This window comes from Denticeps clupeoides, chromosome 18 (assembly GCF_900700375.1).
Source record: "Denticeps clupeoides chromosome 18, fDenClu1.1, whole genome shotgun sequence".
Lineage (NCBI taxonomy): Eukaryota > Metazoa > Chordata > Actinopteri > Clupeiformes > Denticipitidae > Denticeps > Denticeps clupeoides.
Genome location: NC_041724.1, coordinates 639,568 through 656,549, shown reverse-complemented (window position 1 = coordinate 656,549; position 16,982 = coordinate 639,568). Strand labels below are relative to the sequence as shown.

At 49.1% G+C, this 16,982-nt stretch overlaps 1 protein-coding gene across 7 annotated transcripts in view; it reads right to left on the bottom strand.

Moving 5' to 3' along the window:
* The window catches only part of enox2 (ecto-NOX disulfide-thiol exchanger 2), a 180,980-nt gene that overhangs the window by 68,500 nt on the left and 95,498 nt on the right, over positions 1-16,982 (bottom strand). For all 7 annotated transcript variants that reach the window (XM_028960941.1, XM_028960945.1, XM_028960946.1 and 4 more), the window contains one exon: positions 5,417-5,560. In XM_028960941.1, coding sequence (XP_028816774.1) covers positions 5,417-5,560 — 144 coding nt within the window. The remainder of the gene's footprint in view (positions 1-5,416; positions 5,561-16,982) is intronic.

Here is a 16,982-nt window from a genome sequence, read left to right as displayed (position 1 = left end):
GCAACAGCAAAGGATTTTATTAAAACGCGGCACTGAGTCCTCCTCTTCACTCGGTGCACAGGTCGTGGGAGGGTCATCTCGTCGCTCCTGACATTACTGGAGCACGGGGCTGATCTGAGATCAGTTCATTCACAGCCATTCAGATAAATGATCTTCACAGACACACATTTGCACATTTACACAGACAAACACAGATGGGTGCAAGCATGGAGGAACGTGAGGAGAATACACACAGATGTTCACAACATATGGACTCTCACACAAACACACACACACACTATAAAACCAGTAAAACTGTGTACAACTGGAGTCTGAAGTGTGCATAATAGTTGCAGGCTTTTATTACCAACAGAGTAATAATCAAATCATGTATTAGCGAACTCACACACACACACACACACACACACAAAAAGCAGCACAACTGGTGCAAGTCAACGGCACCTGCCACGTCCCCAAACCAACGTGCCAAGTGACACCCACCACACAAGCAGAGGTGAATAAATGTGCTTCATTAAAACTCCTTCTATTCCATTTTGCTGTAAAAGCCGGAGCAGGTGGAACAGGAGCGCGGCGGAGACCTGCGGGAGCCGTCTGTCGCCACGGTGACAGGTCGGGGTGGTAGGGGGGCGTGGGTGATTGATTAACCGCGCGGAGCGGCGCCGTCACGCGGCGGTGGGGAGAGGATTGGTGTTGACACCGAACCCTCGGCGTCAGCCGTCACTCCACACCATCCATAATCCGGGCTGTCGGAGCGCGGGCATCGATAACACCCAGTCATCACGCGCCCTACAATCTGATGGCCACGCCCCCCCCACCGGGCAACACACACACACACGCACACAGACACACACACACACATACACACACACAGACAGGCCCTCAGCAGGCAGCCCAGGGCGCAAATAGTCAGAAAAGACACACGTTTGATGACGAGAAGACACGGAGGCGCGTGAGGAGAAGCGAGGGCATGAATAAGTAACGTCCAGCTGCCCTGAGGAACGCAGAACCGGCCTGAAACCGTCACAGGGTGCCGGCAGGGATGATCAAGCCCTCGATGTTTTATAATTGGACAGGCGGGCCGGGTCGGGTCGGTCCGGCACCGGATGCAGACATATCAGACATAAAAATAAACGTTACACTGTTAATATTCACTTTTACTGTGAACGGTGTTGCCGATAAGCCTTCCCGTCGGAGAAAGAAAGAGAGGGAGGAAACGTGCCGGTCGGATGTAAGTAGTTGCATGTTGATATAGGGGGTTAAACACAGTTTAGTGCAGGTACCACTGGGCGTGAAAAGTGGGCGTGTTGTACTGTTAACTCCGCCTACCAGCTCTCATTCCAACCCCGCATTTCTTAGTCCTGGTTCAGCGAAAGATCTGCACATTATCTCGTTACACCGGCCCTAAAATCGAGCTCCAAATCTTTCATCCAACTAACCATAATCGACAGAGGCCAGCGTCTCAACTCTTCATCCATTTTCGTATCTTTCTCGCATTGATCGAAACAGACCGCTCAGATACTGTGCAAGCCCGTGTAAAAACCCGTGGGGTTCGGACAAACATCACCAGCTCCATCTGCACCTCACGTGCCACCTGGTGGAACGGCAGGCTTTACGGGAGAGTCAAACGAAAGCAGTCTGATTTTGGCAATTTTGTACCAATCTTCTGCGAGCTGGATTAAAAAGACCAACGGGCCGTAGTTCAACCACCCCACACACAAACACACACACACACACACACACACACACACACACACACAGTGTACACGTAGTGAGAGAAGCTCATCGCTGCAGCATGGTCGTTGTGGACCAATGGGAAGTGATTCTTCAGTCTACAATTCCAATAAATTCCACCCATAAACCAATGAAACGCAACAATTCTTGGGGACCGGTCTGTAGGCGCCATGAGGATTAATAAAAATAGAAAAAATAGAAATCAGATAGAAACACGCACAACACACACCAGGCATATTAATATACCACCCAGATTGCAGCGCGGCACACAATGGGCGTCATCCGCAGCTCCAGAGCGCGCCCACGCACCGCCGGTTACCGTGGAGCCTGATGCGGTGTGTGGGAGAGGAGGCACCGTTTTTATCCATTTGTCTACACTTATCTGCGGCCCGGCTTCGGTCAATAGCGCCGGGAGAAAGGTTAGCGCCCGTGAGACGATCCCACTCGACACAGCTATGCCAGCATGGCCCTATACCAGCAGGGCGCATGTATCACACAGAGCCAATTTTACTTTTCTCAAAATACTAAACAAAAACACATAACTCGATTCCAGTAGATTACGCCGACGAGCCTATACGGTAAATACCTACGTACATGTGACCCTCAGTCTCTGGTGATCTGATGTTATGTGTGAAGGCACCCAAGAGGCGCCTGTGGGATGCATATAGCCGCATAGCAGCAACGTGTCCTGGGCCACACCGTGCCCACGTACAAATTCACGTCGCAACCACTGCGACAGCACCTGCAGGAAGCGCAACTCTAAATGATGGTTAACGGCAGGTTCGAACAGCCACAAGCAACGGGAGAATTCAACAAGACAACGTGAAAAATCATGTCCGACCTGGTACCATTATAAAAAAAAACAACCTGGTCTCACTTTTCATCACTTTTCATCACATCATATGGAAACTGCAATGTGTTAATTTTACATCGCATAATTATTTAAAATGTCACAAAGCACAAAGAAGGTATAAGACAGGGAGGGAAGTGTCATGTTGTCACATTTTTTATTAGGCAATGAGGTGAATAAATATATGACTATCTATGAAAAGACATGTAAATAAAGATAAAGAGGCGCACTGAAGGAAAGAAAACGACATACAAAACCCAGTAGAACTCGCAATTAATCACAATTAATTTGAACTTAAATACATTTTTTTCCCCACACGGCTAGTTTTTAATTCTACCTTATGAAGGTAGAATTATGAAGGTAGAATGTATCACATGTGACAATCACTTCACTTAACTTAAAAAGCTAACACATTAGCGCCACATTAAAATGAGCATAAGTGGTGGCCTAGCGTTTAAGGAAGCGGCCCCGTAATCAGAAGGTTGTCGGTTCGAATCCCGATCCGCCAAGGTGCCACTGAGGTGCCACTGAGCAAAGCACCGTCCCCACACACTGCTCCCCGGGCACCTGTCATGGCCGCCCACTGCTCACCAAGGGTGATGGTTAAATGCAGAGTACAAATTTCACTTAACTTTACTTTACTAATTCTGTTCCGTTTCTGCTGGACAAAAGAAACACGCGCATGAACAAACGAAGTGAAGGACCGTAACGGAGAAAGGCTAACATGTTCAAATATTCAGCAGGTCCATGTTAACTGGCCCGAGGTGCCGGGATAACACCGAAATCCGCTCCTCAGCACTTTCAAGTTCCTCCAAAATAGGTCACCACAAAAAAGCAGGCATTTGTACGCGTCTCTCGCTTGAACATTTGTCTCTATGCTTTGCTTCTCACGCCCCTTTCAAAGGCGGCGAAGCTGAAGCATTTCTCGACCGACACCATTTCGATGGTGAAATTCGGGCAGGTGAACCGCGGCCACAGACGGTTGACACCTTCATGATGCACCGAGGCTAATGGGACAAATCCATCCGCTTACAAAAGGACAAAAGCATATTGCTGCAGCTGAACATGGTGAGAAGAAGCGATTGTGAATTCTGAAGATGCTTTTTAGGCGAGCGACTGATCTCCTTGACCCCACGACCCCGGCCTGCCTGGGAGGAGCTTGTGATCATGGCTTCTCCTGCTGTGGGTGAGACTCAACAACACATGGCTCTTCCCCAATGGCGCAAAAATCTATGGGATTATGTTTGCATCGCGAAGCCCGTGGTTCAGCCCCAACAATGCGGAGCTGCCATTTGACGGCGCATCGTATCTTCCACCATCCCTCAATTCCACTTGAGAAAGGAACTCATAAAAACACTCAGTGGCGTACAAGGCCTTCCTGGAACGGCCAGATTAGATTACGGGGGCTTTGATGTGGGGGTTCTGTTGGCGTCCTTTGATGTGGGGAAGCAGCGCCCATCACGCAATATCAGCTCCATTTCAGGGCCGCTTGCCTCCATTGTATTGGAGCGTGCACAACGCGCCGCGACCCAACGATGAAACGGAACATTCAAGAGGAGCGCCTCCCCCTGATTTCACCGCTAATGCGACTCTTAAAAGACATAAAAAGCACGGAGGTTGCGGTGCTCTCGGAAGCCGGCGACACGAGGCGTAATTACAGTGCGAATTCACATCAGGAAAAAAAAAAAAAACACGGCGTAATTTACGAAGAACAATAGCTTCGGGCTCTGATGATATGTAATTTCCAAAAGCATTGATTCCGTTTAAAAACGGCGCGGTGAAGCACGTTCGGATTTAATTAGGGGAAAACCGCAGCTGGGCAGTAATGTGGCAGCCATTGTTCCTGATTTAACGCCAGTTGACTGCGCCTTCCACGCGACATGACAGAAATGCTGCAAAGTTCACAGCTTCGGCCCCCTGAAAACGGAATCACAGAATTGGCCCACGAAAAAAATTACATTTAACGTGAAAGTGCAACGATTTGGGAACTACTGCCCCGATTTCCATGAAAAACCTGCTGGACAGATGCATCTTGGGTGAAGAAAGAGCCCCTTCAGTTTTACCCCGGACCCGATCCACGCACTTCGCGTCACTTTCGTAGTGCAAGTACAATCGTGGTGATTGTCGATGCCGCACTCCACACAAATCCAGGAACACTTTGGGATGTACGTCAGGGGAAAATGTGATGGCTCCAGGATCGTCCAGAATGAGGACGTCAGTCAAGCTCGTAGCCATGGAGCCGGTCGAACTTTGTAAAAAATAGGGGCTGGCGTTTGGCCATGGTGAACTCCTTCAACGTGAAGATAGCGTAGGTAGCGTACTGAAGGAGCAGATGTGCATTATGATTTCTTGGCTTTCAGCTGTTAGCAGAGGTGGTGGCAAAATAGCTAACAGCGTGGTCTATTAACAGCACCAATTAATCCCGGCCAATTAATGTCTGAGCGAGAGCTCGCAATGTAAGGTAGCACCTCTCCTTCCAGAGAGGCCTCTTTATTCCACTCATCCTAACGCAATTAATTACACACTTCCACTTTAATTATTATTTGAACTGATTAAAATTAGGCCCCTCATTTAAAAAAGCGACAACTGGTGACAGAGAGGCAGACAGATGCTCCAGGCAACACTCTCTCTCTCCCTCCATCTTCAGTCCCCTCGCTCACGTCCCTCTGCATCGCACGGAGAGAATAAGCCGTGGGCTCAAGCAGCCTGACCGGCTCTGGCGGCTGCAAACCTCCAGATTAAAGCGCTACCCCGTAGGGTCCACGCGGTGGAGAGAATTGGGGGAGGCCGGCGGCAGGACGAGGCTGTCCACTGTCCGAGTGGCGAGGGACGTACCTGGCGGGAGGTTGGCTCTCTTTCTCTTCTTGCCGTTTTCCGGGCTGTTCTCCATGGGACAGTCTGGCGCCAGCGGCCCTCCCGAGCTGCTGAACTGGAGCGGTTCGTTGTTGCTGGCGGGGTCAAAGGGCAGCGCATTAAGTCCTGTGAAGGAGAGAGATGGTTAGTTCAAATCCATCCATAACCGTAAAAAGCAGGACCAAAGCTGTCAATGCACTGCGGGAATAAACCCACGGCAGCCCACCATCAGCCTTCACAGGACCCATATAAAAATACAATAAAACTATTTTTATGCTCCTCGTTCTCTATTACGGCTTCATGGCAGGACTGATTTACTGAAGGCTTCTTATTTCTGGAGAAAAGACCGGGATTACGCAAAACAAAAGGTTGTGATCACACGTTCGCCCTCAATCGGAGTTAATAGCATCTCATTATCTAATTTAACTGCAGGCTACGACGCAGGGACGGGGACAGCAGCACAATCGATTTCTAATCCTGTCAGGCAAAACAGGAACTTTTCATCAATACCTTGATATATCAAGACAAAAACATCTAAATTACAGAAGAGTAGAAGAGGGAGAGCAGCTTGGGGGAAGCCACGTTAACGCCTATAACGAACCAACGCTGTCCTATGACTGAGAAGGTACGGGACATTATTTTCGCTTCAGGAGGACAGGGGAATGTGAGGGATGCCGGGTTTAACACTCATGAAATATTCATTTTCGGCTTTATACCTGTTCTGTTCGAGATAAAATGAAATAATAAAAGCAGGCTAGAGTCGCAATGTCACCTCTACGTTCCTGCCTGCAGGACACCTCTGGACCGGCAAGGGTAATAACTACGCGCCTAAACCCAACCCCACCCATAAACTTAACCTCAACGGGAGTTTGACCGTCCCTGAAATGTCCCATTCCCATGACGACATCTGATACTCACAACCACATATGAAAAGGCACACAGTCTCCCCTCTCTAATAAAACATGCAATGAGAACATTCGCCAAATCGGAGACAGATGTGCGTCTACCCACCATCCGCCCCACTAAATAACAGCCAGCATGAAATGCATCCATCCATCCATCCATCTATCCTTCCTCCCTTCTCATTCCCACGCAGGAGGAGTGGAATCCCAAAAAAACAGTCCCTAAAATGAAATTCTGTTCTAATTGCACAATGATTTCTAGATTCATTTTAAAACCAAACAAAAAAAACATTAATACGTTGTTATTATTCTGTATAATAATACAGAAGGTTTCTGGTTTTGAGTGGGTTTTCATAAACAGTTCATGCGTCTTTGTAACCTCTACATGCTTATGATACGAATTGGGCCCCAGAATCATGTCAAGATTAAACATCAGGGGTCCAATTGTGGGAACCTGAGGGACACCATTATCAAATAAAAAGAATGATCTCTGGTTTCCACGTATGTTCTGAGCCACTGAGAAACTGTTCTACAATCTACCTAAGTGTACCGCACCTGGAGAGTTAACCGAGTCAACGCTCAGACAGATGTCATGTAGCACCATAATAAGAGCAGTCTCGCCGAAATATGTGCGAAAGCAGTCAAGGCAATTATTCTTTTAACAGTGGCCTTCAGAAACACTGGGGAAATGCCATTTGGAGAACATCTGAATATATGAGCAGCTAAAAATACTTTTGAAAAAAATGTCTGCGCAAACTAGCAAGGCTGCTGAATTGAGATTATTTAAGGTGTTGCACTAATTCCTGGGAGAAATGTTGGGATAGTTGTCTAGCTTCTGTGCAGATGAATGGTGCTAACACATGGTCTTATGTGAATCATGAAATCTGGTCACATTTTTTTTTTCAGCGCAGCTGGGTGACCCCAAAACGTCACTCCTGTACCAGTCAGCTATATGGCGGATATTTAGAGCATCAGCAGCTGTTGGGAAAAGACCCGGGGTCAGGCTAGGGTCACCGGACCCCCTAGTGTTGAAGACATCCATCGAAGCCTTGTGTTCCTTTTGCCTCTTTCGGTGTTTGGTGGCCAAGTAATGTACGTCGGTGTGTGAGGTCTTACAGACCATTTGCAGATCTTATCCAGAGCCTTGATCTGTGCTCCCTTTGATTTGTCAGCGCTGAATAGGTATACGGATCACTTATTAGCAGTGCTTTGCCTGTCAAAGGACTTGTTGAGGCAGCACATCAGTACAGATCTGACAGCGGCAGACCGGGCCTGTGCTCTACACTCATTTAATTTGCCTCTCTCTCCAGCACACTGATTTTTGGGGGTTTCTATGTTTGTGGCCTAATTTACTTACCCCTACCGTAATTTGCTTCAACCCCCCCTTACCACCTTCACTGTGATGTAGAGCAGCCATGAGCAGCAAATAGGTCCATGAAAAGCTTGTTCTCTGAGTGTCACAGATGTCAGAAGTGGCACAAGGCAGGCTTAGTAAGTCAGAGAGATATAGTGTTTAGGCACCCATTTAGGTCCTCACAGAGATGCAAAAACTACCGAGTGTGTGTTTATGATTGTGTAAGTGCGCATAGTTTTACAGTATGTGCATATATGTTTGTAGGTGAGAGAGACAGTATTTAGGTCCTCAAAAAGATGCAAAAACAAGAATGTGTTTATATTTGAGTAAGTGCACAGTTATACAGTCTGTGTGTATAAATGTGAGTAAGAGAGACAGTGTTTACGTCCTCATAAAGAGGCAAAAACAACTGTGTGTGTTTATGATTGTGTAAGTGTGCACAGATATACAGTCTGTGTGTATAAGTGTGTGAGAGAGAGAGAGAGTATTTAGGTCCTCACAAAGAGGTAAAAACAATTGTGTGTGTTTATGATGGTGTAAGTGTGCACAGATATACAGTCTGTGTGTATAAATGTGAGTAAGAGAGACAGTGTTTACGTCCTCATAAAGAGGCAAAAACAACTGTGTGTGTTTATGATTGTGTAAGTGTGCACAGATATACAGTCTGTGTGTATAAGTGTGTGTGTGTGTGAGAGAAAGAGAGAGAGAGAGAGTATTTAGGTCCTCACAAAGAGGTAAAAACAATTGTGTGTGTTTATGATGGTGTAAGTGTGCACAGATATACAGTCTGTGTGTATAAGTGTGTGAGAGAGAGAGAGAGTATTTAGGTCCTTATAAAGAGGCAAAAACAACTGTGTGTGTTTATGATTGTGTAAGTGTGCACAGATATACAGTCTGTGTGTATAAATGTGAGTAAGAGAGACAGTGTTTACGTCCTTATAAAGAGGCAAAAACAACTGTGTGTGTTTATGATTGTGTAAGTGTGCACAGATATACAGTCTGTGTGTATAAGTGTGTGAGAGAGAGAGAGAGTATTTAGGTCCTTATAAAGAGGCAAAAACAACTGTGTGTGTTTATGATTGTGTAAGTGTGCACAGATATACAGTCTGTGTGTATAAATGTGAGTAAGAGAGACAGTGTTTACGTCCTTATAAAGAGGCAAAAACAACTGTGTGTGTTTATGATTGTGTAAGTGTGCACAGATATACAGTCTGTGTGTATAAGTGTGTGTGTGTGTGTGTGTGTGTGTGTGAGAGAGAGAGAGAGAGAGAGAGAGAGAGAGAGAGTATTTAGGTCCTCACAAAGAGGTAAAAACAAGTGTGCGTGTTTATGATCGTGTAAGTGTGTAAAGTAATACAGTCTGTGTGTGTAAGTGTGTGTGTGTGTGTGTGTGTGAGAAGGATGACTATTTAGGTGTGTATTTAGGAATTTAATGTATAGCGCTAAAGACGGTCCTCACAGAGATGTGTGTTTATGACTACATGTGCATGTGTGTGTGTGTGTGTGAGGCTGCGCGTTGTGGGACCGCAGGTCTCCTTCTGATTCTGCACACACACAGTCTGCAGGCTGACAGCGGCCCCTGACACCCGGCAAGCTCATGTATTTATGGATGGGTGGGAACCTCCTGATGAACACCTCTTTATCTCCGCTCCAGAGAGAAAGACGAGCCGCTCCCTAATGTGTTTACAAGCAGGATTTTCAGCAGCGTCTCGCACAATTTGCACAGCCACGTTCTGCAAATCTTTCTCTCTTTATTTTGCCCCCCCGGTTTTGAAACAGGAGCGAGGGAGAGGCAGCGAGAGGAGAAGCCGATGGAAACGTTTCATTCTGAAGCCCCCTGTTTACCCCTGCCTCCTGTCTCTCTCTCTCTCTCTCTCTCTCTCTCTCTCTTCACATCTCCCATTTTGCGTAAGCACATTTTCATCACAATACCCCCCCACCCCGCCTTTCCACTGTCGTTCCAGACAGGCAGAGACAACTGAGCTCATAAACACGACGAGACAAAACCATCAAAAAAAGAGGAGAACCGTCACTGCTCCAGACTGCCACTTCGCCCTCAACAGGGAACTCAGATATGACCCCATAATAATGGAGGAACCGAGAAGAAAGTGTGAGACTTTATTTTTAGGAGAGCGGGTGTGTCACTCTCCAGGGAGATGATGTTCCTCAGAGCGTCTTTTTTCTGGAATAAATAAACACAACCGAGACGCTAACTGAGACGCAACAGTCAGGTGACGAATAAAACGAACGTGGTGGCCCAGCGGTTAGGGAAGCGGCGCCGTAATCAGAAGGTTGGCGGTTCGAATCCCGAGCTGCCAAGGTTCCACTGAGGTCCCCGTAATGAAGGTCCCGTCCCCACACGCTGCTCCCCGGGCGCCTGTCATGGTGCCCACTGCTCACCAAGGGTGATGGTTAAATACAGAGGACACGTGTGCTGTGATCACAATGACAACTGCTTCACTATCACGTGTCTCAATTAAAACAGAACATTAGCTCTAATCTAGAACTCCTGTGAGATAATTACCGGTTAAAATTATTTTTTTCATATCCATGGTACTGGGCTCCTGTTCTTCTGAGCATCTCAAAGGCAAACTGATTATATCTTGGTGTCCATGGTCAAGCGTACTGAGACCTCATACATATGAGTGTTATATCTCCCTTTTCAGTTGGACTTTGGAGGTCAAGGCCACTGTACCTTCTTACGAACACGTACGAACCTGAATGGCCGAGCGCGGACAAACCGATGAGACTCTGGGGGCCTAAAGTCAAAGGGCGAGGTGGACAGAGTGGGGGAGCTGGCTTGCAGATGTTGGCCTGAAAACAGAATTTAAACAGATTAAATAAAAACCAAATGAACAAACGTGAGCTTTGATCGCCACCTGGACGGAGTACGTGGATGCAGAGCGAGCTGGACCGGATTAAAAGAAGTCGTTTGTCACTCAGCAGTGTCCTGCGTTCTCATTGACAGTCACCCTGAATGGGACCGACTCGAGTTGGTATTTATTTACATGCTTGATGTCATCCAGATGTATGAACTTCTGCAAAACCTGCAAATCAGACACAGGGAGTCACTGCGAGCTCAGAAGCTGTCAGGAGAACATCACGCGACAGACACTTCTCCTACAAAACAACGCTTCTCTTTTCACGCCCCCCCCCCCCTGCTTTTGGTAGCCCAGTCACAGCCATCTGGAGCACCTGGTAGATCCTCCACTCCCAGCTTCTTCTCAGGTACGAGCTTCATTTCTTCTTACGAAGCTGGATTTGGCCGGGGTAAAAGTGTCTGATTTATACAATCCAGTTTAATTAAGACCGCTTCTGAGATCCCTCCAGCCTGTGGGCCTCCGGCGGGAGAAGAACAGGCAGGAGGGAGGAAGAGCGAGACAGAGACACGCGAGACATGCACAAGAACGCGGAGCAGGACAGTGAAACTTGTCTCTCAAATTCACTTCCTATTCCATCTGCTCCGTCTCACGGAGCCCTGCCTCCTGCTCAACACCTGGACCGAGCTGTAGAAACGGGGAGGAGAACCCAGCGGGTGAACAGGAAGTGAGGCCGGGCGAGCAGGAAGGACTGGCTAATGGGCGTAAAAAAAAAAAAAAAAAAAGCGCTGATATGAGGGAACAAAACCGCGACGTAAGAGACGGTCGGTGGAGGAGAGATGGGCAGCCGGATGAAGTCAACAAGGGCACAGCCCACACGCGGAGCGCACGGGCCGTGTTTTCAGGCTGCTTACCGCTAATAGAGTGTCTGTAATAGCCCGCGATCGATGGGCGGCCGTGTAAACGACACCGCCGCTAATGCGGTCGCCCGTGGGGAGAATGCTGGGATTGCAGGAACGCGCCGCCGCGAGTGCGAAGGGTGTACGTCTCCCGCGCCCGTCCATCCCGCTACCTTAATCCGTGGCCTGGTGGGTAAGACACTCGCCTGACACTCGTCCCAGGTTCAAGCCCCACTTACTACCATCGTGTCCCTGAGCAGGACACTTAACCCTGAGTGTCTCCAGGGGGGGACTGTCCCTGTAACTACTGACTGTAAGTCTCTCTGGATAAGGACGTCTGATAAATGCTGTAAATGTAAATGTCCCCCTGTCCAGCTCCCCGTCCTGCTTCCTTCCGCTTCGTCCTGCGGACTGAACCGCACGACTCGTCTCGAGACATTGTTTGACGTCTCGGGCCGTTTGTCCTCTTCTGGCACGTTGATTTTTGACAGATCTCTGAGCGCCGGGTCCTGATGGTAACGGCAGCTGCCAGGCGTCGAACTCACTTAGCGACAGCTGAGGATCGATATCGCCGATGACAACGAGAGGCTCACGTCGTGACACCCAGTGTTATTAAAGCAGCCACACACGCGCACATGCCTCGCCGAGCGGCGCAAATCATCCAACCCACAGGGCCGTACCGGCGACCGCGTCGGCGGGATCGCCCGGAAATGAGACCAGGCTGCATTTGCAGAGCAGATGGCATCAAAAGCACCTACCTCAGACCCTCTGGGGCTCTGGTGGGGACGGCGGAGATGGGGGGGGGGGCAGATCTGGCCACTGTGGGGGCTCTGATGGTCTCGGCGCGAGGACAAGCTCGCAGCCGGGGACACTTCTGCCATCCCGACAGTCCGGAACTGGGAGACGCCGGTGGTCAGAACTGTGCCAGTTCTACAATCAGTTCCACCGCTATTAATAATGGTGACACAGGTCACCAAGAACCTGGAGTAGACCAAAACTCGGCCAAAACGCGTGCATTTTACCGCCACGTCCACACGTAGGAGAAACAATAAAGACGTGCGATAACTGCGCTGGGTGGGAAAAGCGGAATTCACACCATGCACGGCTGTTTACGGAGTTCCGCGAAGCCTGTCTCACATTCTGTCAGTGTGAGAGAGAGAGAGAGAGAGAGAGAGAGAGAGAGAGAGAGAGAGGGCGGAGGCCGTGTGCTGGCTGGCTACACCATTAATCTTGCCAGCGCATGAAAAACAACTTAACACGGAGATTAAGCCCAAACCGCCCGTCCCCGGGAGTCGCCGGGCTGCGGCGCATCACCGACCTAATGAATTTAATTTGCGTCCCTCTCAGAGTCCCGGCACTCGGCCGGAGAACAAAGGCCGCCGCTGCCGAGTGCCACCGGGCTGAAAGTGGCGTCTGTGTGGCTTTCCGCTGCGGTCGCAGCATTTTCATTTCCTAATGGCACCGGCGGCGGAGGGTTTCAAGCCGCGCTTTCTATTCTCCAGAGCAGGCGTCTCGCCCACGCCGGAGGAGCGTGGTGAACCGGGGACGAGTCGTCTGTAGCTGCAGACGCACGAAATAAAACCTTTCACGAGCACACACTCGTACAGAAGGAGTCGGTGAGGATGCCGCGTCAGGTACAGGTTCCTCTCACGGTAACGATGGTCACGGCAAATCAAAAACAACCAGTTGTGCACGGTGCAATGCTCTCACCCTCATCGTCAGATCAGATCGACAGATCACTCTAGAACTTTCACAAATTTTTAAAGAGAGTGAAAGTGAAGTGATCGTCACATGTGATACACAGCAGCACAGCACACGGTGACACGGTGAATTGTGTCCTCTGCATTTAACCATCACCCTGAGTGAGCAGTGGGCGGCCATGACAGGCGCCCGGGGAGCAGTGTGTGGGGACGGCGCTTTGCTCAGTGGCACCTTGGCGGATGGGGATTCGAACCGGCAACCTTCCGATTACGGGGCCGCTTCCTTAACCGCCAGGGCCACCACTTGCACACCGCTCCTCACTGGAGGCTTCAGGTGTCACTTCAGATTTTAAACCTCCCTCAATAATGTTCAGCTCATTTTTGGACTTTGTCACATGTGACTTCGTTTTTGCTTACGGCCATTCCAGCCGAAGAACGAATTTATCTCGGCATGTGGCGACTACATGGTTAAATAACCGATATTTACGAATGAGCGGGGTTTTAAAATGCCGACGGTGAAATTCGACATCTGCGTACACTCGTGACGGTGACAGGTTGCGGTCAACGGTTCCTCTGCTCCAGATCTGGGTTTGTGGGGACGGGCAGGACTTTCCGGGAAAGACGCGCCTATACACAGGCGACTGAGAATCCCCGAGCGTTCTGCCGTGTGCGGAAATCCTCGCCGCTGCGGCGTAGCACCAGAGGCCACGGAGGCGCCCTCGCCCAACGGCCAGGTGTCAATAAGAGGTCGCGCCAGTCACTGGAGACCCACAATGCATTAGTGCTCCATCGCAGGTGATGTTCCCACAATGCACCTCACTCAGCCCACACCATTTGCCACAAAATAATGGAAGGAATCGAAAGTAAAGTGGCGGCAACTTCTCAAGGTCAAGCGGCACGAGTCTGGAGTCGCGCTGGCAGTTGGCACGCCGGGCCGCCCGGTACAAAATTAGACGCCTGGTGACGAAACCCCGGTCACAAGGGCCCCCCGGGGCGGTTTGGGACGGACGGAGCCGAGGACACAATGAAGTGGCCGCCTATTCTTAGCGGCGTGTGCGGGCTGCGCAGATTAGCCGGCGTGCCCGGCGAGCGGCCGCGGTGATTTATGTCCCCTGACAGATGAATAAACAAGGTGCCTGACTGATCCGGCTTATCATGGAAGCGGGAACATGCCAATTGTCCCGGGAATTCGTACAAGTCCATTAACGTAGCTTTTCGCCCGAGCGGGGACGGCGTATTAATAGCGGCGAACGTGACACGTTTTACATTTGAGCCGCCGGCCAGGCGTCGAAGTGAGATGTAAGCAGCATCCCTTTATCACCGGCTCTTCCTGTCTTCACCGCGTCCCCTCCGAACAAACGAAGGGAACGCGGGGCCAACTCCCAGCCACGTCCGGCTTCCGAGGGCACCGGCACATCAGAATCGACTTTGAATTGAAGCCGTGATGGAATCGATTAGCACCCGCGGAGAGCGGCCTGCCCGGCATAAACAGGGCCGCCGACGTTGCCGCGGTTTCCCGCTGCTCGCAAACGGCTTTTATTGACTGTTCAATGGAGGCGAGTGCGGCCGCGCCTCCACCTGTACACGTACGCACCGGGGACACCGGGGACACTCGCGCCCCGCGGCCTGATCAGCTGACGCTACGTTGACTGGCTTCTCTTTTCCGCGGAAGGTCCTGTTTATCGAGATGTTGGTAGAACACGGTAAAATGATGCAGGAGGTTGCTTTTCAAGTCAATTCTGCAAAATTATGGCAAAATAATAATGCATTCTCATTTATGCAACATTATGACCACACAAATACTGAGCAATATGGTCTAAGTTCCATGCAAATTTTGGTGAATGATTTATTTAAGACGTTTCTTGTATTTAATGACACTTATTTCTTTGTTTTTGATGAAAAGCTGTGATTTGTCTAGTCGTGTTCATTAAAAATATCCTATCATTGTATTTACACCTCACAGCCATATACAGCTTCCCATAATGCACCATGATGTATGGTATGGATCCTGTGACGTGTAGTGTTATGCGGTCACATTCCCAGTGGAGAAGAGGGACGAAGGACACATTTCGTGACACTGTGACGGCGACTGCGAGGCTGCAATTCTCTGACGGCGGCAGGAATAATATGTGCCACATTATTCCTAAACGCTAATTACCGCGGGCAGAGATAGAATCAGGTCACGGAACAATGTGCTTAAAAAGTCCAAATGAGGACAGACACTCGGCTCCCCGCCCCGCCCTCTCTCTCACGCTCTTCCGCGGCTCAGATGGACCCTCGCCTTCAACCGGGACAATTACTGTTGACAAATACCCGAGGAGGACGGTGAGCTGGCAGCCGGGGTGACGAGTCGTGGGCAGGAGGGACGGAGAAGCCGCATGACAGCAGCTGCCGCGCCCGGGCCATGTTGACAAGCTCTGGCTGCCGGTGCCACAGACCTGTTGTTATTCACTTTTACTGTTTTCACTCTGACTCTCGCACGCACACACACACACTCACACACACACACACAGGCGCACACACACACACACACTCACAGGCGCATGCACACACACACACACACACCACACACAGCTTCACGGAGGAGCAGGGCTCACTGCTGGCCCCAGTCAGACCACCTGTCATCTCCACAATCCTGCAGCGAGTCTGCAGACACACAGCATGCAAATAGTGTTGTTTTTATCAACAACATTTTGGATGAAATGTCGTCAACAAACCTTCATGACGTGACAAAACGCTGGTCATGTGACAATAACTATAATTAAATTAATTATGTAATATTGTCGACAAATAAAGAAATTGGACCAAAATGTCTATTTTCGCTATTTCCTCTCGTTTAATCGTCTTATTATTATTACGCAGTATTTCTGTTTCCTGCGTCTCCCATCTCACTTCCCCACTTCCTGTTTATTATTTACATTTCCTGCACATTATTGCTTGTGGTGGGCTATATGGTGCTCGGTTAGCAAAGAAAAAAGACGATGCCAAATTTGGACACTTTCTTTACAATGAAGTGGAAAAGAAAACAGAATGTGTGCCGAAACACCCAGGGAGAACAGGATGTCTGCTGATCGAGTAATCAATAATACAATAATAAAATAACCTCCTTTTAATTATGAAATGGGTTATTTTTATCTGGTACTTCTACTATATTGACGGGCCTGAATATAATTCCATTACTAATAAGAAGAGACTAAAATACCATTTGCATTGAGTAAAACTAGACTAAAATAGTCATGGATAAGTCAGACTTTTAGTCTGGACATGACAAGACTACTAAAAAACTAAAACGACTAGACTAGACTAAAACTACACGCAAACACATGCACAAATGTACAAAGACACACCCAGAACTCATAATGACACATAATCAGATATCACACTCATGAACACACGCATCAGACGTGTCAGGTTTCGTGCTGTAATCAGTGTGCCTCAGCCTAAAACAGAGCTTTATGTAGAACCGGGTGGCAGTGACAGGCTTTAGGGGGCTGATGATGTCCAGACCAACGCAGGGTCGCTTGCTGTGACCCTCTAAGCACAGCAGACACCCCGTCTCCTCCAATTCTACTGACTGATGCACCAGTGAGGCTTTTAGAAAAGTACATTTTCCAGTCCAGGAAAAAGGAAGGCGTGTCCGCCTGATTTAAAACCACAGCGGTGTCTTACGGTAAAAAAACCACTAATGAAGGTCATTATTATTCCCCAACAACCGAGAGCGGCTTTCTGCGTTTAGTAAAAGTTCATGCATTCCCGGCTGAAAACATGACATTTTCTCTACTAAATTTCTGCAGACATCTCCTCATCCAGTCTGGGTCAGGCGGCACGACCCTCACCCAAGACAGGGGTCAGGGGTCGTTTCAGCGCAGTAAAC